This window comes from Gigantopelta aegis, chromosome 8 (genome assembly GCF_016097555.1).
Source record: "Gigantopelta aegis isolate Gae_Host chromosome 8, Gae_host_genome, whole genome shotgun sequence".
Classification (NCBI taxonomy): Eukaryota; Metazoa; Mollusca; class Gastropoda; order Neomphalida; family Peltospiridae; genus Gigantopelta; species Gigantopelta aegis.
In genome coordinates, this window is record NC_054706.1 from 35,474,942 (window position 1) to 35,500,113 (window position 25,172).

Consider the following 25,172-nt stretch of genomic DNA (forward strand, 5'->3'; position numbering starts at 1 on the left):
TCCGTGTGTGTGTGAGTGTGTGTGTGTGTGTGAATAGAGTGGTTAGCCACCCCCTCCCTTCCTGGACAATTTTCTTTATGTTCATTCCAAACAATTGAAACATATACCGTTATTTCAAAGTTTTGTTCAGGAAGATGCAAATAAAGCCATTCCGTTAGCGAAAATAATATGCATCGCTCTGTTGTCAATCAGTATGGCTTACATCGATAAGGACAAAATTAAATCGTTTTTGATATAATATTTTGTTGTGAATCGAGAAAACTGCAACAAATTTATCAACTTTATGGAATTATTAATTAGGAATTAGATCCTCGGAAATCAGTGAAATAAGGCTCTAAAATGTCCACAATGCCGAAAGTTCAGAGGACTTTGTCCCCGGAACGTTCACCATGGCTCAGCCCCCACCGGTTCATTCTGTCCCAATCCAGCCACCCCCTCTTATTATTTTCTAGATCCACCACTGAGCACCTCACATTTAATCTACCTGCAAGAAAATGAAAGGAGTCACACAACATTTAAGAGATAGAATGAATGTTTTTATTAGTACCTCCGTTAGACTGATTAGTCTCTTCATTCAGTCAAAGCTGTATAAAACATTTTCTAAATTGGTTTAGGTGTTTCACGTTAAATGGAATGACAACAGTGGGCACTGAACAGTGAAATAGTTCCAGAATGTTAGAACGAATTTTGACGTCTTAGAGAGAAAAAAAAAAAACCGCTACATTTTTCGATCAGTACCAAGGGGTCTTTTATATGCACCATCCCACAGACAGGGTAGCACATACTACGGCCAGTATATGGTATACCAGTCGTGGTGCACTGGCTGAAACGTGAAATAGACCAATCATCCAATGGGCCACCAACGGAGATCAACCCAACACCGATCGCGCATTCGGCGAGCGCTTTACCACTAGGTTACATCCCGCCCAGTATTTTGACAAATAATCCACTACCAAATCCGTCCACCTTGAACTTTGACACGAAACTCTCTGATTTGGTACAACGCAACCATTATTTTAGCGCGATCGGAGCAATGGAAGTTGTGAAAGCGGTTCAAGAATATTTGCACAAAAATGTGCTAACCAAAGTATGACGTATTGTTCAAACATGTTACTTTTACTAATATTTACTTCTTGTTATTGCTATTTTTCTTTGTTTATATTTTAACTTTTGATATCAATCAAAAGTCATTATTTACACAAATTCAAACACAAAGCTGGGTTTTTCCACAAGGCACATGTGGTATAGTCCTGCTAGTTCATCAAGATAAAGCTTAACAATGTATGTCAAGGGTTATATTGATGAACTAAAGTCCTGCCTCCTACTTAAGAACATAACTGAATAAGTGCTCTACGTACCACCCTCAGTCTACTAATCAAATGGTAATGTACAAAATTATTATTTAAACACCAATAATAATAATTTTTTATTAAGTGTGACTATCTTTACTCATTTCACACAAAGTTACACGTATTACACTTATTACTAATTTATGATAAGAAAAATTATGTTCTACTTTAAAAATTGTTTATTAGCCTATAGTTGCAATTGCCATATTTAGCTGTTTTTATATTTATTTGTGATAAATGACCACAAATCAATCAATCCCATCCATAATCTTTGCATAAATAACTTGAAAATATCAAAGGTGATGGAGTGAAATAAGCCTTTCCCCAGCTTATATTTTCAATATTTAGCTACATTATCATCTAACGTCCAAACCACATTGTTAACAACTTCGATAAATTACTCTCAGGACTACCTTTAATAACCAATAGATTACCCCTACATTTTATCCAGACAGAAATTTTGAAAAACCCCATTACAATGACAAATTCTACAAGGTACATACTAGATAATAACCATGTCCCCTACATCGACTTTGCTGAAATCACATGGTGCAAAAAGTATGTAATTTTGTACCGACTGCCATTTTGCCTTTTTATGAAATACATTAACTCTCCAAGGGGGATGAAAAGATATGACATAATCTAACAATGTCATAACATGTTATGGTATAATTTAAGCAATCGTGATGATGTCATATTATTTATGTCACAAGTGACATACTTCGGAGACTTCCACCCCTCTTGAAGAGTGTTGCATAAAAAGTTAAATGGCTGATGGCGAAAAATTGCATGCATTATGTCTAGTTCATTAAGATAAACCTTGAGCAAGCCTACACTGGCTCAAGGTTTATCTTAATGACCTAGCATTTTATTCTAGGAGATCTTAGTCTAGATAGGTGACATGTTTATCATCTAGTATGTGGAATCTATATTTTTGTAGGGTTGTTTTTCCACGATTTCTGGTGAAATTGATCAGTAATTAAAGGTAGGAGAATAATTTATCATAGCCGTTAACAATGCAGTTCAGACTTTACTACATTATTTGATCGATTATGAATATATGTAATATTATATGTTTTCAAATGACCAGTCAAATATAAGACCAGGTGGAAAAGATATAATTTTTAAAGTAGTGTTTTTCTCAGAAGTGGCAATGCACTAAACATTTTGTTAGAATCTATTTATATTTAGGATGCAGCTTTCTTTAGATTACCTCCACTCCTATTAAATATTTGCCAGTTTCATATTCAGTGCTCAATTTTAAGGATTTTGGTCGCTTGCCCGGAGGGCAAGTATGGGTTCACATTGAGGTTGCCCCTCCAAAAATTTGGTTGTCCTGATTTCATCTGTTTTTTGAAAATAGAGTTATATTTATATTCCAATAAAACAGCAACCAACAGGTTTGGAATTAATTTGTTGTCAATGTAATATGTACTGTCTGACAATAAAATACATTACTTTTTAATAATGTTTTTAAATGTTTGTAGTTATACACATGTACACATAGGGCCTAATTGCTTAAGATTTTTGTGATTTGGCGACACATCAGCTATTTTCCAATCGAATGCACTCTTATGTTCCAATCGAATGCACTGGAATGTTTATTATTTGGAATACTTCAACCGATTACGATTTTCCCTGATGTCTCACAGAATCGGCAGAGAAGTTCCGAGTGGCAAACAAACCCACATGATTTCGACTGATTGACTGACACTTAGTTTAGATAACAACAGTTTAAAAGCGATTGTGGGCAAGAAAACTGCACATTATTAGAATTAAGTTGCCTGACTGAATATTAGGTCGTCATAGACGACCGTAAAAATTGAGCGCTGATATTGAATGTTAACACATTTTTCATTTATTTATTTCTTATTTCACTAATACATGTATTACAGTTTAATATACTCAGGCCTTGAATTTGGCAAATTAAAGGAAAAAGCCATTTGGCCAAGACCAATGGAGATTTTTTGAGGACATTCATGCTTTTTCAATAAATGGTAGCATCTGGACATATGAAATAAGGAAATTTAAACTTTGTCTTAGTTTCTCAATGACAACTACTGTTCAAAATATAGTGTATTGAAAATAAAAATCAACAAGAGTTTTTAAGTAATATATATTTTTTTTTAATTTAATGCATAAAATAAACTGAAGCGTCAAATACACCAAAATGTATACATGTAATGTGCGTTACCAACAAAGTGTTATATTTTCAAGATAGGTACTGATGAACTGAACTTTGACGTTAATATTCGCTATTTGATATTCATAGTAGAACATACTATAAATTAAATGAGCATATTACATTTTATACTTAATATAAAATATACAACCTATACTATTGTGAATTTTAGTGTGTTTAGGACTGTTTTAAATACTAATTTTGAAAATAAAGTATGCAGTACTTGGTTTTCAAGTCTTCATATTTGCACTTCACGTGTCTCATCTCTCTGTATGCCTTAGACAGACATCTACTTAATCTCTTCCATTTCCCTTGTCTTCTTCTCTGAAAATTCATCCGAACGACCATTGGTTCTCCCAATACCGGTGGTTCAACACTTTCATATCCACTTGATTCATCTGGTGTGCTGACGTCTTCAAGTTGAACCTGTGCATTTGGAGTATTTCTCTGTTTTTTCTTGTTTCTCGTCTTTCTGAATTGCTCAAAGCAGCACTGGGTACATAATAGGTCATCCTTCTTTTTCTTTCCTTTTGATAGTACTTCTCCCCTTCTTTAAGGTTTTTCCTTTCTCTGTATTCTTTCTGAATTTCTGCCCGAGTCTTTGCCATTTCTCTGAAAATTTAATATAAAATAATCAATAGTATACACGGTTGTGTTTGAGAATAGGTATTTTGTATTCGTGTGGTGATTTAAACATATTTCTCAAATTTAGTTATATCATTGCAGTTAGAAATGTACGTTACTTAAATTGAAATGTACGTTACCGTAACACCAGTTCAGACAGGTAAACACAGATATTACAAAGATTGTCAACAATATGATTTATGATAAATGAACTGTATGTGATATTTAATGCCAAAAGCACCCCTATGTAAATATTTATTAAACTTGGGTAACACAACTGACCAATCACTGGTTTAAATTGATTATACACATATTTCCTAAGCTTTATTCCATGCATATTCTGTTTTGTTATTTATCACATTCAGCTTTAAAACAGTAATTTTCTGGTAGTTAATTTATTCACTTAATAGATATCCATAATAGATATTGTTTGTAATGTCAGAGCCTGTTACGTAAGACAAATACGTAATCAATGAACAGATTATATGAAAATTGGTCCCTAAATGGTTCTAAAACAATACACAACAATCATTAGAATAATCTCACTCACCTTTTAATCCTTGTTCACGAAACAACATAAATCAAACTTTATATTGCAGCCTCGTGCAAACTTCGTAACACCTGTGAAGGCGGACGAGTTGTGTACAAAATTTATTTTTAGCTTATCTGCACTTTGATTATACATTATTTTATAGAAAATTTAAAATAAAAGTATAAGGAAACAAAATGTATCATTGGCAGATATGTATTTCAATTAAAACTGTATAAATGTGTTACGATGCATTACCGCATATGTGTTGGCGACAATCACGTACATTTCAGAATGAGTGAATATTTCCAGCTCTGCATCATTGTCGGTGCCGGTGATCGGTATAATGTTGGTATAACTTGATGTCTTGATAATTTATGTATATATACTGCTGCCCTAAAAACACAAAGAAAACTGTCAAACACAATAAGCATTTGTAGTGTAGAGTCCAACAACAACAAAGTGCCCCTATATTGAGAAAGCGTGATTATGGAGAAGATTGGGGACAGAAAGCAGGACAACAAGGCAAACTTCAACAAATATCTTAATACATGTATAAGATTATAACACAACAGCACACATTCAAATTAAATAGGGAGCGGGACCCAGTGGTACAGTGCTGTTGGTCTCGGATCGATCCCCGTCGGTGGGCCCATTGAGCTATTTCTCATTCTAGCCAGTGCACCACGACTGGTATATCAAAGGTCATGGTATGTACTACCCTGTCTGTGGGATGGTACATATAAAAGATCCCTTGCTGCTAATCAAAAAGAGTAGCCCATGAAGTGGTGACAGCGGGTTTCCTCTCTCTCTATATCTGTGCGGTTCTTAACCATATGTCTGATGCCATATAACCATAAATAAAATGTGTTGAGTGTGTCGTTAAATAAAACATTTCCTTCCTTCATATTAAATAAGTGTGAGTGGTTTCATATTTTCGTAATAAATCACTTTCTGGAGTTGCATTTGAATATGATGACCAGTTAGTACCATGCGAAATAAGGCTTGGCCAGTTTTGCCGTGAGACTATTTAATTTTGAGGCAACTAAGTCCTTAGTAATTTACAGCAATTTGTTACATGCCTACCATTAAATTAGAGGTCAGCCAATTTTGTCGAACTAGTGTTAGTATTGAAGTTGAAGTTCTTCAAAGCTTTATTTTATGAACAAATTACATGTATACTGATTTGTTTGAATTAATGTTGACTAATATTTTTAGGACATGAAATGGTGGGTCCAATTCCGGAAACCTGAAAATATTATGAAGCATCAAGATACCTTCCTATATTGTGAGATTCTTCTGTATGTGATGGCATTTTTAACCTTGGTCCATGGTAAGAATGTTTACTCTTTACATAATATAGGCTATACTGATAGTAAAACAATGATCTGTTTACCACCATGCATTTTATGATCCCCAGGGAATATTTTGTTTAGTGTCACATCACAGTTCGCTGTGCACATTTCAGAGATCGCTACACAAGTTTAAAGCAGTGGTTGCTAATCAGTTTTCAATTGACTAAAAATATTTGCTAATCAAGATTTTGGAGCCAAAATGTCCCCTGATCCCATTAGCAACTGGAGTATTCATCATCTATGAAATTAGGAGGCTGAGGAAAAGTAGGTGGTTACAGTGTAACATGTATATACAGTGAATCCCCTCTAAACCGGACACCCTAGGTACCAAATAAAATGTCTGGTAATTATAGGTATCTGGTTTAGAGAGGTTAAATTCTGTATCAATTTTGTGAAAAATGTCCGGTTTGGGGTAATTCCGGTTTACCGGTAAGTCTGGTTTTGAGAGGTTTCACTGTATCTACTTTTTTTTACTGAATGTAGTCAGGTGTATAATTACAAGCATGGAAAGTACTGCCAAGCTACAGATTTTCAAAGATTGTTAGTGCTACAATGTCATAAGCTATGACATCACCACAACACGCCATAGCCTACAACGGTTTAACAATAAGATAGTTTCGAAAATATGGGCCCTGGTCCCCATTAAATGAACAGTGAGTACCATATATTTCATATATTTTATGTGCATGATTTTGCATTTGAGTTTATCAATATAGTGCATACTCACATACAAGCATTCAGCGTGTGTAAGAGAACTTCATTCGATGAGTGATTTTTCTGCACAGTGAAGACATTATGTGAAGTGTTTACTAGTGGCTAAAATGTATAGTACGCTGCTAGCGGAAACTCAGATATGGAAATTCACATAAATTGCACACAGAATCATATTAATGGAATGCGGGACTTACGCTGTGACCTCATGATGGAAAAATGTCTGTTTTAAATCTTGTTTCTGGTTTCAGCTATCCGCAATGGTGGTAGGTTCTGGTGGCTATGGGTTGCAGCATTGTTTCATGGCCTGACAGTGGAATGTGTGAGTTACTTCCTGCCGGAAATCGATAACTTCTGGCATGCCCAGAGCATGGTCATGCTGATAGGACAACGGCTGCCATTCCATATAGTTCTTCTGTGTAAGTTATTTTACATCATGGTAGATACAGTGTTATGCTGATAGGACAACGGCTGCCGTTCCACATAGTTCTTCTGTGTAAGTTATTTTAAGTTTTTAGGATTCTTAATCACCTGTACAGTATTTCTGCTGTTTGTGGAATATTTTCCATACTCTCCAGCCAAAAGTTAAGATACGGTTTCGGTTGATGCTATATTCAGAATCGGGGCCTACCATTTCAGACCATTGTGTAACCGTAACTCTAGGACGAATAGGTAAATTATAGGCAGTAACTGTTAGTGGAAACAGGTTTAAACATCAGCACTTATGTTCACCTTCCAAAAATGGATAGTCTGACTGGAAAATGTTAAACCAGTAATAATTGATAGGGGCAGGTCATGTTATTTAGGTTCAAAGAGAACTAACAATATTGTTTATTAGTTGAGTCCCATGGAACCCATTGAATCCATGAATTTATTTCTGATACTCTGGAGTAATCTTTAACTATATGTTTAGTATGATGAACTTTGAATTGTAAGTATTTATTTGACATGTGTTTTTCAGATCCAGCCTTTTACTACATAGCATCAGTAGCCGTGTCGCATATGAATCTACGCTGGTGGGCTGAACCATTTGCGGGCAAGTTGCACCCCATTTTCATAATGGTCATGATATAGAAGTTTGAGGTCAATGGTTCCATAAGAAATACATTGACAATTGATTCTTTCTATTTATTGTGACCTTGACATTTGACCTGGTGACCCCAAAAGCAAAATATAGATCAGTGTTGCATAGTAGAAGTTTTAGGTCAGTTTATTTAACACTTTTGTAAGAAGTTTTGTTAGAAATGCCCAACAGTTCCCTCTTTTGTATGTGTCCTTGACCTTTGACCTGATAATCTATGACCTACAAAGTAATATATGCATTAGCTAGTTTGCCTAGTTTGAAGTTCATAAGGTAGAAGTTTAAGGTCAATTTCTTAAACATTTCCATAAGAAATTCATTGACAGTTGATTCTTTCTATTCATTGTGACCTTGACATTTGACTTGGTGACCCCAAAAACAAAATATAGATTGGTGATGCATAATAGAAGTTTCAGGTCAGTTTGTTTAACAATTTTTAAAGACGTTTTGCGAGAAATGCCCATTAGTTGCGTCTATTTTGTTACAAATGCCCAACAATTGCCTCTTTAGTATGTGACCTTGACCGCATCTTCATAAATCAAGGCTAATATTCGTTCCTCTTATTCAGCCTTGATACATGTCGTCAAGAAATCGTGCCACAAAATGCTTAAATTTCATTGGATGCGATGAGGTCTGATTGCAACGAATCGCAATGCTCCTTATAGATTCCCTTGTTATTGTAAACAAAGATGGCAGCGTCAGCGTCCGTGGAAACATGTCGTGTTTGTCACAATATGTTTAAAAAAAAAGGTTTCGGCGGTTAATTTTTGATATTGCTTTCAAGATTGTCACATGTTACCGATGCTGTGATTGGTCAGCGATGTCATCGTGTAAGGGACATAATCGGTGTTACAAATTTTCTTCCAATAGAGGGCGCTAGTAGTGGATATCAGTAATCTTGAGTACATGTATGAAGGCTGAATACGAGGAACGAATATTAGCCTTGATTTATGAAGATGCCTTGACCGTTGACCTGATAATCTATGACCCACAAAGTAATATGTGCATTAGCTAGTTTGCCTAGTTTGAAGAGACAGGATTATAATAACACTATTCAATGATTTTGGTAAAAGTAAACCTGCTTCAATTTAACGTTTTGGCAGTTACTCAATTTGCAGTGGTTACCATGGTAACAGATTTTTAAAGTTATAAACATGAAATTATTTTAAAGGACATTTAATATTCTTATGGTATGTGTTTATTTGAAGAATAATTAACAAAAATGTAGCAACAGTAACACTTTTAAAACTGTAGTTAATGCTGAAAATGCTGGGTTTTTTTGTGATTTTTATCCAGTAGTTCCAAATCAAGTTGTTGGCAGTAACATTTTTTTATCTGTTTAAATCGGAGAAATTCTGGACTGGATGATGGGTTTTCTTTATCAGGCAGTAGGGGAGAGACATAGCCCAGTGGTAAAGTGCTTGCATGATGTGCGAACGGTCTAGCATCATTCTCTGTCATTGGGCTATTTCTCGTTCCAGCCAGTGCACCACGACTGATATATCAAAGGCCATGGTATGTGCTATCCTGTCTGGGATGGTGCATTTAAAAGATCTGTTGCTACTAATGGAAAATTGGAGCGGGTTTCCTCTCTAGGACTACATGTCAAAATTACCAAAAGTTTGACATCCAATAGCCGATAATTAACAAATCAATGTGCTCTAGTGGTGTCATTAAACACAACAATCAAACTTATCAGGATGCAGATGTAGCCCAGATGTAAAGTACTTACATGATGCATGATCGATCTACGATCGATCTCCATTGGGCTCATTGGGCTAATTCTTGTTCCAACCAGTGCTCCACAGCTGGTGTAATAAAGGCCTTGGTATGTACTATCCTGTCTATGGAATGGTACATATAAAAAAACCTTTCTGCTAATCGAAAAAAGAATTGACCATTGAGTGGTGACGGTAGGTTTTCTCTTATTGTCTATGCAGTCCTTATCCTTTAGTCTGACACTACATAACCATAAATAAAAATGTGTTGAATACATCATTAAAATGAGTGCATCATTAAAGTAAAACATTTGTTCCTGCTTTTTCAGTTGGTTTAAGTGTGGTGCTGTTGGACGTTCCTTACGACATCATGGGTGTGAAGCTGTTGTGGTGGACGTGGCACGATGATGATCCCAACATCTTCGACCGCCACTATTGGGTTCCGTGGACCAGCTACTACTTCCACGCAACCTTCGCAGCTGGCTTTACATTCGTCTTCCATGGCCTTCGCAGCTTCTGCAGCCAGCCACACAAGTTCCAGTCCTCTGGGTACATATATTTTAGTCACTGTTTACGACTGGTGTGGGGCGCGATTTAGCTCAGTCGGTTGACCGCCTGCTAGAGGTGCTTGCATCACAGAATCAAACCTGCTCAGTGGATCTGTTCAACTGATTGGGTTTTTTCTTGTTTCAAACAGTGCACCACAACTGGTCAAAGGCCGTGGTATGTGCTTTCCTGTCTGTGGGACAGTGCATATAAAAGATCCCTTGCTGCATTAAGAAAATGTAGCGGGTTTCCTATATTGACTACGAGTCAGAATTACCAAATGTTTGACATCCAGTAGCCGATGATTAATTAATCAATGTGCTCTAGAAACAAACAAAACAAACTTTACTTTATGACTGGTGTATCAAAGACCATGGTATGTGCTATCATGTCTGTGGGACACAAGTACATATAAGAGATCCTTTGCTGCTCATGGAAAAATGTAGCAGGTTTCCTTTGAAATCTACTTGGCAGATTTACCAATAGACTGGTATATCAAAGGGCTTATAACCGTAAAGAAAAATGTGTTGAGTGCGTCATTAAATAAAACATGTCTTTCTTTTCTTTCTTTCCCCACAGACAGGAAAGCACAACCCATGACCTTTGACCAGTTGTGGTCTACTCGTTCATACGGGAACAAACCCAATCAGTTGAATGGATGCAATGAGGTGGTTCTTATAATAAAGTTTCCTCTTAATAGTTAAACTTCTTCAGTTATTCTGCACTATACCGGCCTCGGTGGCGTCGTGGTTAGGCCATCGGTCTACAGGCTGGTAGGTACTGGGTTCGGATCCCAGTCGAGGCATGGGATTTTTAATCCAGATACCGACTCCAAACCCTGTGTGAGTGCTCCGCAAGACTCAATGGGTAGGTGTAAACCGCTTGCACCGACCAGTGATCCATAACTGGTTCAACAAAGGCCATGGTTTGTGCTATCCTGCCTGAGCGCAAATAAAAGATCCCTTGCTGCTAATCGGAAGAGTAGCCCATGAAGTGGCGACAGCGGGTTTCCTCTCAAAATCTGTGTGGTCCTTAACCATATGTCTGACGCCATATAACCGTAAATAAAATGTGTTGAGTGCGTCGTTAAATAAAACATTTCTTTCTTTCTATTTTTCTTTATTCTGCACTATAAAATTTATTGTATATGCACAATTTACACGGATGCATATTTAATGCTAAGGTTTATTATCCTTTATTTGTAGGTTCATTCCTGAGTTTATTGTGGCGGTGATGACCGGAGTTCTGGCCATGCCGTGTGGCATGGTTCAGTTTCTGCCGGTGTACCATCCTCTACACGACCTGTACCACATCCACACTGAGGTGTGCGTTCTCCTGCTGCTCGCCGCTTATCTCCTCATCGTGTGGAGTGCCGACAGGGTGCGATTCCAAGAGGGACGGCCTGCCGGGTCCAGGTGTAAGACAGTTAACACCATTGTTTTATGCCATATTTGCCTGTTTATTGGTTTTCATCCCCACCACAACTAGTTCTCTCACTGCAAATTAGTCATTTCCATCACACTCATGTCTTCTCTCTTACACAGTCTTCTCGTACACTCCAGTCCTCTTCATCACACCCCAATCGTCCATCATCTCCATTGCACACCAATCTTCTCTATCCACACACCAGTCATCTCCATCACAACTAGTTCTGTCAAACACACAGTCATCTCCATTGCACACCAATCTTTTCTATCCACACACCAGTCATCTCCATCACAACTAGTTCTGTCACACACACAGCAGGGTTCGTATGGGTCATGGAAATCCTGGAAAGTCATGGAATTTGTAAATGTCATTTTTCAGGCCTGGAAAGTCATGGAATTTTGATATTGGTCATGGAAAGTCATGAAAAATAAAACTTTATCTAAATACATTTTTTACTACATATATTTTAAAACTAATCATAAGTTTTAAATTTAAGTAGCAAACAAAAGTATAAGTATTTAAATAAATGTTCATTTTCCATGAAAAACGATCTATATGATATTAAGTGACTAATGGAAATACCTCAAGCTTTAATCATTCGTAGTACAAAGGATCAGCATAACTTTTATATGCATCATATTGAACAAAGCAAAGTAGCAACATTATTTACTTTACTGAAGTCACTTGATGCATGTAAAACACAAATGTATATTTTAATAATAGCCTGCTAGCAAAAACTTGCAAGTTAATTATTAACCATGACCTTAAAATTAATACGATCTGCATTTAAATTAAAGTGCAAAGAAATGACTAATTTCCTTCTTTATTTTTTAATTTTTTTAATTTTTTAAAAATTATTTGTATTTTATTTTTTTATTTTTTTGCTGAGAAAACAGAATGTATAATATTATAATAATCTTTATTATTAATAAAAAATTTTTTATTAATATCTAAAATATCAAATGGTATAAATAGTACAAAAAAGGTTCTATTTATAATTGAGTTAAAATTAATTCTGTACTTTTTTAAATTATGAACTTAGTTGAGATATCTCACCTGCAGTACTCAGAAGGTTCATATTACTATTTTTACTGAATAAAAATAGATACATTTGATGTCAGAATGAATGCATGAAACAGTTACACAAACATATAGTGTTTAAATAATGTACATGTGTATCAATAAATAATTAATAAGTTTTGTAATTTTAAGTTTTTTTTATTCTCTCCTCAGTTTTTTTGATAGTATGTTGTCAATAAATCCCTGTAAAAACAATTTGAAAGTCATTTTTATTTTTATTTCCTCCATTCTGCCATTTTGAAAAAGATTGCCTGTAAACCAACAAATCAAATTAGAGTGGCATAATACAGTAAAATACCTATAGATTTAGTCGAGGATTGTAAAAAATATTATTTCAAAAGGTCATGGAAAATGCCTTTAAGCAGTCATGGAAAGTCATGAAAAGTCATGGAATTTGGTTACTGATAAAGTGTATGAACTCTGCACAATCATCTCCATTGCACACCAGTCTTCTCTATCCAAACACCAGTCGTCTCCATCACAGCCAGTTCTGTGACACCGTCATCTCCATCGCACACCAATCTCTATGCACACACCAGTCAACTCCATCACAACTAGTTCTGTCACACACACAGTCATCTCCATCGCACACCAATCTTCTCTATCCACACACCAGTCAACTCCATCATAACTAGTTCTGTGACACGGTCATTTCCATCGCAAACCAATCTTCTCTTTGCACACACCAGTCATCTCCATTACAACTAGTTCTGTCGCACACAGAGTCATCTCCATCACACACCAATCTACACTAGCACTGTTTACTATAGTACTGTCGAAAATAGAATAAAAATGATTTTTGTCAATTATTTCTTACATGATAAACTGACATGTAAATATTTTGTAAATATCTATTTAATGATACTCTACCTAATTTAGAATTTACTTGTTTGGGCTCTCATTGATGTATAAGGTGGTGTTTACTCTTGAAATTAAAAGAAAGATGTCCGTAAACAGGTGATTTGTGCATTTTATTGGAAGAGACTATAACACATTTTGGTCAACATGTGTCAGTTTCATTGCTGTTATGTACAATATGTGAGGGACTGTTTCTGATGATGGTTTACCCCTATATCCCTCTCCAAAACTAAATTTTTTGTAGTCATTTATAAGTAACTTTTCAGCAAAACTGTAAAGAACAATTCTGAGTTTGTGATCTATTATACCGGTATTGAAAGTGCTATTTCAATGTTGCACAATGACAGCTATTGCAATTCATTTTCTTAATAAACTTTTGATTTAACATTTAAAGAAGACACCTTTAACTATATGCCCATAAATGATTATAGGAAATAATTTTATCTACTAGTAGAAAATACATTTTTATTGGAGAATCTTTATCACAAACAGATGCTCACATATAACTATGATATAGCACCTTTAAGTGGTTGCAAGATTGTGTAAATTTCGAATGTATTTATATCGAATTCATATTCACTAAATATGTTTGTCATAATTCATCATTTATGCTGCAATTTGAAATAATCAGTTAACTTACAGTTTTAAATTAAAAGTTTGTTTAAGGGTAAATGAAATTGACACATATGATCAAAATGTGTTATAGTCTGTTCCAATAAAGGTCACAAATTACCTGTTTACTGACATCTTTATTTTAATTACAAGAGTAAACACCACCTTGTACATCAATGAGAGCCAAAACAAGTGAATGCTAAATTAGGTAGAGTATCATTAAATAGGTATATACAAAATATTTACTTGTCAGTTTACATGAAAGAAATAATTGACGAAAATAATTTTTATTCTATTTCCGACACTACTATAGTCTGCTCCTTTACAACACATAAACACTTCTCATTACTTCACAAAACATTCATTGCCAACAAATACAGTTTTGAACCAAAGTATCTGGTGTTTTTTTCCATTTTACTGTTTTCTATTTACAGATAAATTTAATGAGGTAACGTTGGCTGTGTTCCTGCACTACCTTCTATACATTTACTTGGTGATCAAGGCTGAACCAAACAAGATTCGGTCTTTGGGTTTCCATCAACCTGTGGGATCGTGTACATCAGAGCCTGTTGCTGTGCAGACGCCATTTGGACATGTATGTCACCCTGTTGTGTTAAAACAAAACCTAAATTTTACCTATTTGTTGTGGCTCATTTTATTTCCTTTTTGTTTGTCTAATCTCGATTTAGAACCAAAATGTTTTTTGAAGAAAACATGCAAATTAATATTTTCGAACTTTTATTAAAGATTTTATGCAAAATTGTTGATTAAAATAGAGAATAGAGGCAGGTAACATATTTTTTTATTTTAAAACAAATTACCTGATGGCTAGGCTTGAGCTTATCAAACTTTAAAACCCAGACTTAAGACAGAGTTCGAACTTAACGACGGCGCCAACGGCAGTTGCTGTAGTTGCAATATGATTTGCCGCCGGTCAGTTTTTTGTCGATGGATAAAATTATTGCTGAAGGGACAATTTATGGTTTTTACATTTGTTGCAAAAGTTACAGATATAAACTTGCTGTAAGCAGGCTCAAAATTGGTACCAGTGAGCATTTTACCATTGGCAAAAACATTTCTAAATTGCCATTGGCAACAAATTCTTAAGTTGGAGCCCTGTTAAGACTTCAGCAAACACTCTATACTTAACTATGCTCACTATGGGTGAGACGTTATTAAAGACTTTTTTATTTTATTTCGACTTTTAAAGATTTACAAGCACATAGCTTGATAAAAGAAAGAAAGAAATGTTTTATTTAACGACGCACTCAACACATTGTATTTACGGTTATATGGCATCAGACATATGGTTAAGTACCACACAGATATTGAGAGAGGAAACCCACTGTCGCCATTTCATGGGCTACTCTTTTTCGATTTTCGGCAAGGGATCTTTTATATGAACCATCCCACAGACAGGGTAGTACATACCACGGCCTTTAATATACCAGTTGTGATGCACTGGCTGGAACGAGAAATAGCCCAATGTGCCCACTGATGGAGATGATCCCAGACCGACTGCGCATCGAGCGAGCGTTTTACCACTGGGCTACATCCCGCCTCTATAGCTTGATAAAATCGTGTTTGTGTTTGAAGTTCACACAAGTTATGCCAAGTCAAAGGATAGATCCCTGTGGTCAAGCCTTTTGATTATTTTCCACTTCAACGAGTGCTTCACATCTGGCATATATAAAAGGTTATATATGGCAGCATTTGTTTACAAGCCAACAAGACCTGTATACGTGAGCATAACATTTTCATAAGATTTAGTTCAAATGTGTGACGTCAAACTAATTTCTGCTAATCGTAATGAATTCATATTATTGATGGATGTGACTTTAGTACTACGATTTACTAAGTATCAAAAGGAAATGTTATTTTAGAAGGATAACTAGAATTCTCAACTTGTGTTCTTTAATATGTAAAATATCAACCTCGTCTAGTTAATCGGTATTTTTCTCGGTAGAGCCATGACAAATACCAATTAACATAGACTCAGGTTGATATTTTCCATGTTAAAAAACACTTGTGACGAATCCTCTATTAATTTGACTTCAGCATACCTTGATTTCAGTTTTTTTTTTTTTTTTTTTTACAGACACTTCAAAAACAGAAATATTTGTGTGTGGAAAAGTACTCTGAAGATTATTTTGACTTTCACTGTGTGAAAAAGCCTCCAGTGATAAACCAGGAATGGTACACCATCTGTGGAACTCCATTTGTAAACCATGTAGAATACATCCTTGTGGTTGCAGCATTCTGTGTGCTTGGTCTGTTCTGGTACTGGCAACTTCTGTTCAGATCCGGGGTATTACCACGGTCAAAGGTGGCCCACAGGAAGTTACATAGAGAATGATCTAAAATCATTTCCAACCAGCCACAACAGATCATTTCGAGAGTGTAGAATTAAAAAAAAAAAACTCCTTAGTAAAATTTTCAGCTTTTTCTACACATCAGTTTAAAAATTTTTATAGACATGGTTTGTATCGATTTAAAATAATTATTATAGTCTGTTGGTGTCAAAAGGGAATGGAGTGGAGTGGAGTAATGTTTAACGTGCACATTCAGAGCAAGCTGTTATAGCGCATGCCTGTCGTGGGCGCAAGTTCTTACGAAGACAGGGAATCGATGAACTGCCATTTTATCTCTACTGATGCTCAAATATTAAAATATATTGGACCGAATTTAATAAACCTGTTTTTCACTTACACGTATATATCTACATGTATTTACAATGCTTAAACACTTGCATTTAAGAAAAACAGGCTTCATAAAGTTGGCTCATTAAGTTTTTAACCTATATCAAGTCGCAGGACATTTTTTACAAAAAAAATGTAAATAAAAGTTTTCTTAACAAATTAAATTTTATGGGTTAAATCTCTTTTTGATGAAGGTAACTGATGAAATGGCCAAGGGAAAATAATTGCACACACCTTTCAGTGTATTGTTTTCAGTCACTTCACGTTCCATTTTGATACTGTACAGTACCAGCTTCCAATTTCTACAGGGCTTCTAGAAGTTTTGTAAAATACACTAGCCATAAGATTTGAACAATTTATTAGCCAACATTAAAAATTCATTAGCCCTACTTTACTGAATAATAGTAATAATCAAATGTGACCGAAAGAGGGGTATTGGACAAGCAGCTGTCGCGGTTTGAGAGATCAGGACTGGGATGAGGAGGTGGACAGCAAAAGAAGTTGAAAGATAGGAGTTGCTAGATCGGGAAGAAATGAGATGGAATTCAGAGGGGTAAAAGGAAAGGGCAGTGGGATAAAAAAACAAAAACAAAAAAACATTGGGGGTGGGGGTGGGGGTGGGGGTGGGGGCAGGATATTCATATTTACAAAATAGGACTTAACTAACATTTGATCCCAAAAATTCACTAAGTGTCGGGCATGGCAATGGGAGTTATTTACTAGCCCATCATTGAATATCACTAGCCATGGGAGTGTGGCTACCATAATCTAGAAGCCCCCCGAGTTCTGAAATTGCCCTTAATTTCTACTGTAGGGCTTATCCTACCTGTATGTCATTTTCTTCGTCTTAATTTATGAAATCCCATTTCACATTATTGCACATTTACAAGTGTGAAGGAAAGTATATGTACCCACCTCATAGTGTGTTCTGAATGTTTGTTTTAATTTCATGCATTGACAATTTTATTTTAATGCATATATTGGTTGCTTGAAAATAATTATTTTACTGAAGTGTTTGATACACAAATTTTGATATGAAGAGATCGACACCTTACCATTTTAATGCATGTTTAGAATGGGGTGTGGTATTATCATAATCATTAATGTATGTTTCAATCATGTGAAATTGGTGTGTGAATACAGACAAGTATATTGTAACGCTGTTGTTGTTTTCCGTTTAGTTTTTGTGCGCCGACCACCGTAAATGCAATTTTCCCCCATCCTTAACAGTATTAATTAATAAAGTAGTGATATTTATATCTGTACGAGATCTGATATTTATAAATGCTTTTTCCTCATCCGCAACAGTATTAATTAATAAAGTAGCCATAAGTTTTGTATGAGATCTGATAAGGCACAGAATCAATCAGAACCTCAGGAAATGGCATTTGTGAAGAAAATTGATAGAAAGTATAAAACCAGGCTTTGTAGCCAATACAAGGAAGGAAATGTTTTATTTGACGACGCACTCATCACACATTTTATTTACGGTTATATGGCATCACGCATACGGTTAAGGACCACACAGATATTGAGAGAAACCCACTGTCTCCACTTCATGGGGTACTCTTTTCGATTGGCAGCAAAGGATCTTTTATATGCACCGTCCCACAGACAGGATAGCACATACCACAGCCTTTGATATACCAGTTGTGGTGCACTGGCTTGAACGAGAAGTGGCCCAATGGGCCCACCAACAGGGATCGATCCCAGACCGATGGCGCCTCAAGCGAGTGCTGTAGCTGTACGACAGCTACGTCCTGCCCTGTGGCTGATACAAGTTAATGGATAGTCGCTTCATGTCTTATCACTTTGCTTTATAATGTTGAAGTCATTGTATTTTATATATACATGTAAAAGTTATTTAACTCAATGTCCCCTTCACATCCATTCCTCGACGAAGTAAGGGCTTGTATGTCTCAGCGACTTATAAGACTACAATACCATACATATACAGCTATTATGACCACTCAGTATCTCACCAGGGACATCTGGATATGGTTACCTAAACTGGGCAACACTTAAAGTTTGTTTTAACGACACCTCTAGAGCACATTGATTTATAAATCGGTCTATTGGATGTCAAACATTTGGTAATTTTGACATCTAGTCTAAAAAAGGAAACCCGCTACATTTTTTCATTAGTAGCAACAGATCATTTGCATGCATGGCCCCACAGACCGGATAGCACACCACAATCTTTGATATACCAGTCGTGGTGCACTGGCTGGAGTGAGCTGGGCAACAAAAAACAAAAGACGACTGGGTTGTTTGGGGGTTTTCCCCATCAACTACCTTTCATACAAATTAAAACAACTTGAGCCAGTGTCTTGTTACCACATTTATTCTTGTAATTTGTCATCAAAACTGCAGTCATAAGATATACACAACCAAACTATAGTAACAAAAGATGTCTGGGTAAATGGTTTTATAAAACAATCACCTGCAGAAGGTGAATTCCACGAACGACAAAATAACAATTACAAACAAGTTTGACAGCATCATTTTTTGTTTGGTTTAAATGATAAATTAACATATATAAATTCTGGGTAAACCAAAAAGGTAACAGGTAACAGTTTTTTAACTAGTTGATTACTGTTAACAATTATATTGTTTACAATATATTGTGTAGACCAATAATTAAACAGTTCATATAAAATGCATGAAAAAGCAAATCATAACTAATATTACATTTTAAAAAAGGATCAGAACACTGTGATATGTATAGATCCACAAAGTGGTAAAGATACCAAACTACAAACAAAACAAAGTAGATTAATAAAGCTAAAACAGGTTTCTTGCTAATGGTTTTGACCATAAAAATTCAACACCACCATTTTGAAAACTATTCCAATTGAATTTTGTTCAAATATCTACACAACAATAATTATGTCCATTTTAAAAATTGATCTTTTAAAGATCTGTGCACGTTTTGGATTTTAACGGCAAAGTGCAAAACATCTCCCTGCACAATTAGCATTCACAAACTTTAATTTGCAAACAAAATTTTAATAATTTACAAAACGTTATAGCTTATACGTTTTGTTTCTGTTTTAAGTCCTACATTAAACAAGCATTCTGAGAGTACTGCTAAAGCAATACATGTCCCCTTCTGAGGCCAACAAATATTTGCATCTACAAAGTTCAAAGTTAAAGTTTGTTTTCTTTAACAACACCACTAGAGCACACTGATTTATTAATCCTCGACTACTGGATATCTAATATTTGGTAAATGTGATATTTAGTCTTAAAATAACCCAATGGATCCACAGACGGGGATCGATCCTAGAGACGCTGTGCATCATGCAAGATCTTTACCACTGGGCTACGTTCTGCCCACTCCATAGTTGAAGGGCCAACTGTGTGAAGAATGAGTAAATCAACATGAAAGTCAAACTTTTACCTATAACAGTACATGATAAAGCTATAAACAATATCTAAAGACACTGCGAAGAAAACGTCTGGAAAACGAAGTTTTATATTTCCTAAGCTATGTACAAAATTTAGGATCAACATTTTGAGGCACAGAAAGTCCAGGAAACAATATGTGGGACAGACAACCAGACGGACAGACAGAAGGATGGAGAAGAAACCTATAGTTGTCTCGGGTTGGACCCGTAGGGACCTAAAAATCAAAACTCGACAAAAAACAAGTCACTTATAACTATCATAGCAAGACAAAATAATTACACATGTAGTCTCTAACAAAACAATGAACAAAACATAAAAACAATGGACAAAAGCAGATATACTACAATGGATACAGTGTCTTGTTTGGCAGGGCCCCATTCCACAAAGCGATCTTAGCCCTATGATCACCTTATGTGCATAGCTACCTTATGCACTAAGGTGATCTTAGTGCTAAGATCGCTTCATGGAACAAGACCCAGGAAAGCCAGTGAGAATGAGTTGCTTCTGGAATGTGAACACCGTGGCTACGAAACATTTCAGCAAAGTCCTACCAGACTGGTTCGTAATGCAGCGCAAACTTACTAATGATACCAAAGCACCAAAGTTCAGAAAGACTTGAGAGAAGATGAATGAATGCTCTATTGTTATATTGGAATAAAGCAACTCCTTAGTTAGCTGTCATTGTAACATGTTTTTGACTAATGGAGCCCTTTTTAACAACTAAGGTTACCTATTAAATATATTGGGCCGAATTTACAAAACCTGTTTATGACATATGCGTGTAACTACGTACATTTACAATGCTTGAACACATGTTTAATAAAAACGGGCTTCATAAATTTGTCCCATTTTGTGTTCAAATATTAAATGTTTCTGGTTGTTTTAATGTTACAAAGTTTGTTTTGTTTAACGACACCACTAGAGCACATTAATTGATTAATCATCGGCTATTGGATGTCAAACATTGGTAACTCTGATAGTCTTAGAGAGAAAACATGCTACAAGGGATTTTTTATATGCACTTTCCCACAGACAGGAAAGCACATACCACAGCCTTTAACCAGTTGTGGTGCACTGGTTGGAACAAAAAAAACCCAATCAATTGAAAGGATCCACCGAGGTAATTTGATCCTGCAACACAAGCACCTCAGGTGAGTACTCAACCGACTGGGCTAAATCCTGCCCCCTGGTTGTTTTAATGTTGTAGTAGTTTAAACTAGATTTCACCTCCAAATGATTTTGTATGTAATATTATACAAAAAAAGAGAGAAAAAAAGGAGATCAAATTGAATTTGAGCGACGACAAATATTAAGACAATCAGAAACACATTAAATATATGATCCAGTGATATTCTAAACAAGAAATTTAATTTTGTAGGTTAGTTGTTAAAAATGCTCCGAATCATCTAACAATGACAGTAACTTGGGACAGTCCATTTAATGGTTAACTTTTTAATAAAATTGTCAACTATGAGCTAGTTTAAATTTAATTACTGTAGTTGTAATAACAAGTAAAGCGTGTTACTCACACTTTCGCTTTCACACAAGTACATATACTATTAAACATTCCAAACAAGGATGACATCATTATTCATGTGACATCATTCTTGATCATTTTCAGTACATCACAATAGAGTTGCAGTTGAAGGGGAAAATCAGACAAATTATGTCCCCATTCAAGGGAGTTAACTCAATATTATTTTCCACTTTTTTGCAAAAAGGCAATTTAATGCAGAATTTTCAATATGTTTAGTAAAATTAAAATAGCCTTTATTGGAAATGAAAACATATGTATTGTTATCTCCTGATTTTGACTACAACTTGGTAAAATGTTGGGGTTTTTTTCTGGTTTTAATTTTATTATAAAGTTAACCTCTTTAATGCATATATGAGAACAGCAGTATAAATATTGTGGCGAAGGGAGGGGTTGAAATCAGTTTATTATTTATGCTACCAGCAGTTCTTTTAGCGACCAAATAGTTATAACAACACAGTTACACATACTAAATTTGTTGTGCACAAAATTACATGTATAAAACAGAAATCTGTATAACATACTGAATCAAAAGATATTAAAATATATTATTTTATGGTGATAATCTTTTCAAGAAGTTGTGATATCCATCACCCTTAAAGACCGGTTGGCCTAGTTCTCATGAATAAAAAATATGACACAGTGCAGAAATCCAAGAATAAAAAATATTAAGATTTTTTTTAGAACTTTAAAATTAGAACTTTGAGATAACATGGTTTTACATCTACTCTTAATGCTGTGAAGGACATTTATTTATTTATTTATTTATTTGGGGGGGGGGGGGGGGGGGGGGGGGGGGAAGGAGTGGGTTCTCATTAATTTTGTACTTTTAATTATTATTTAGTAATTTTTAAATATTAATTGTAAAAATGTTTGGGCTCAATTTACTTTACTTTAAGTGTATTTATTGATTGATTGATTATTATTATTATTGGTGGAAGTAATCTAGTTTTTAATTAATTTATTTATCTATTTATTTCAGTTCACCTCTAAGAGGGGTATTATATTTGTAATCGAACACTTGATTTTTTACTACAGCATAGCTTTGCGTTACAGATTTCACAAATATATATATAGAAAAAACATTAACTCATGACCCACCATATTATTCATAAAAGTACTCATGATGTGACAAATAAGGCTCCTGGTACGTCACACAAATAGTTTTTTTTTTATCTTGTTATGTTTTCTAATGAACACTTTCTGCTGTTTTCACTATATTTGTTCGTCTCTTTCTCTATCAAACTCCTGTTACAGAAAGTGCACTCAAAATGTATACAGTGTTAACTTCTATCTCATTATTTGTTTTCATACTAGCCACACAATATGTAAACCTGGAGTCAGTTACGGTACAAAACATAACATTTGGCATTTTTATAAGCAAAGAAATCACAGGGGAAATATACATTTGGAGTATAAATGTAGATTTGAACATTCACTTAGTGCATAAATATTATAATATTACAAGTAATTTGCAGTGACTACATTACAAATTATGACTCTAAACTGCCAGGGACTTAAAGACCGGTTAGCCTAGTTCTCATGAATAAAAAATATGACACAGTGCAGAAATCCAAATATTAAGCATTTTTTTAAAGTGAAAATTAGAACTTTGAGATAACATGGTTTTGCATCTACTCTTAATGCTGTGAAGGACATTTATAATATGCTTGAATGATATTACACCCTGGCAACATTTAAAGATTTTGTTTTTCTTAACACTGAAAATTTAACTTAAAAACAGAAATACATTTTTGTTAAATGTTTGTAACGAATATGGCTTAATTAAATCTACTAAAGCATTGCAGAAACGTGGTGTATATCCATTGACACTACTCATTAGATGTTTGTAACATAACATACTGTTAAGTCACATGGGTGTTCTACTTCAATGCAATTATCTTAAATACCACGTGGGTAAGCATTTATCAGCATTTTCATATATCTCACACTATTAAAATGAACCCAGATTTTTAATGGGATATGGGGAGGGGGGGGGGGGGGGAGGGGGGGGCACAAAGAAACCTTCCAGCCATAGAATGTATGATAGCACCTATACAGCTTTGTTACAAAAATGAGTGATCACGATCACATTTATCTGTTTTTTCATTGGTACCAGTTTCCGCATATTATCTATTTGTCCGTCAAATGTGAGCTTTCACATATTGTCTATTTGTCCGTCAAATATTAAAATCAGATGGTGCTAACAGACCTGTCCATCCCTGCTTCTGCACATTTACATTGTGCTGCAATGCAATCGACTTTGATGGATAACATAACATATTGTGAAGCGGGTGCATATGACACAAAACAAAAACACAGATCAATTTGACCATGGCCTATGAATGTCACAAATCTTGACTTTTGAAAAAGGCAAAATAACAGAAATTCAGTTCAGATTTTTAACTCAATTACGAATATAAAAAGTACAATAGTACAGAGTAAAAACCTTTAAATTTTACTGGGACTTGGCCTTCATCAATATTCATGTGCTATTTGTAGAAGTCATACTAGTTGCAGAATATGCCAAAAGTAATTGGCATCTTTGTAGGTAACAAGTCTTTTTTTCTGTGAACCCCTATACAGCCAGATTAAAAGTACTTCATCTCAAAAGGACAAGACAGTGCATAAATTCAATAGTGAATAAATTAAATATTTTTAAAACACTAATAGCACTATGTAAATATTGTATATATTAAAAAAACTAAACAGTTTTATATCTTGTTTTTGGATGGCACGATCATGATGTAAATATATGGAGATTTTCCATAAATGAAAATAATTCAGCGATGTTCTATCAAGTGTATCTTCCAACGACCAAGTTCTGGAAAAATGGTGCTACCTAAAAGACAAATTACAAGTAATTATTAAGTATAATGGAACTAGAAAACTATTTGAAAACTTAAAAAAAATTCAGATGTATTCAAGAGTATTTGAATGTAATGTTAACATTTAAGAATATTCACATTTGAATGGTTTCTAAACTGGGTTGGATTTTTTTGTTTGTTTCTTTTTACCTTTGTAAATGATTAATGCTGGTTTACACTGCTTGTTGTTTCAAACAACTCACCTTTTTACCTTTGTAAATGATTAATGCTGGTTTACATTGCTTGTTGTTTCAAACAAGACTCACCTTTTTACCTTTGTAAATGATTAATGCTGGTTTACATTGCTTGTTGTTTCAAACAACTCACCTTTCTACCTTTGTAAATGATTAATGCTGGTTTACATTGCTTGTTGTTTCAAACTAGACTCACCTTTTTACCTTTGTAAATGATTAATGCTGGTTTACATTGCTTGTTGTTTCAAACTACTGTATATCTTTGCCTATAAGTCAAATTTTTTTCACCCAAAAATTATTTTATAACTTGGGGGGTCGACTTATAAGAGGGTAAAAAAATTTCACCCAAAAATATTACCGTTTTGGGGATTATTTTACAAGTTTTTGTTGAAGT

At 34.9% G+C, this 25,172-nt stretch overlaps 2 protein-coding genes across 2 annotated transcripts in view; one reads left to right on the forward strand and one right to left on the reverse strand.

Moving 5' to 3' along the window:
- The first annotated feature begins 1,001 nt into the window (after positions 1-1,001).
- LOC121379161 lies at positions 1,002-17,930 on the forward strand. Its single transcript, XM_041507656.1, has 8 exons — positions 1,002-1,087; positions 5,903-6,017; positions 7,002-7,169; positions 7,712-7,786; positions 9,879-10,098; positions 11,301-11,512; positions 14,508-14,668; positions 16,172-17,930. The coding sequence occupies exons 1-8, from the start codon at positions 1,034-1,036 to the stop codon at positions 16,427-16,429; spliced, it is 1,263 nt and encodes a 420-aa protein (XP_041363590.1). The 5' UTR covers positions 1,002-1,033; the 3' UTR covers positions 16,430-17,930.
- Positions 17,931-22,511: 4,581 nt separating this feature from the next.
- LOC121379453 (hypoxia-inducible factor 1-alpha inhibitor-like) overlaps positions 22,512-25,172 on the reverse strand; it is a 35,582-nt gene continuing 32,921 nt past the window's right edge. Inside the window, exon 8 of the mRNA XM_041508097.1 lies at positions 22,512-24,559. Within this exon, the coding sequence (XP_041364031.1) occupies positions 24,515-24,559 (45 nt within the window). The 3' untranslated portion in view covers positions 22,512-24,514. The remainder of the gene's footprint in view (positions 24,560-25,172) is intronic.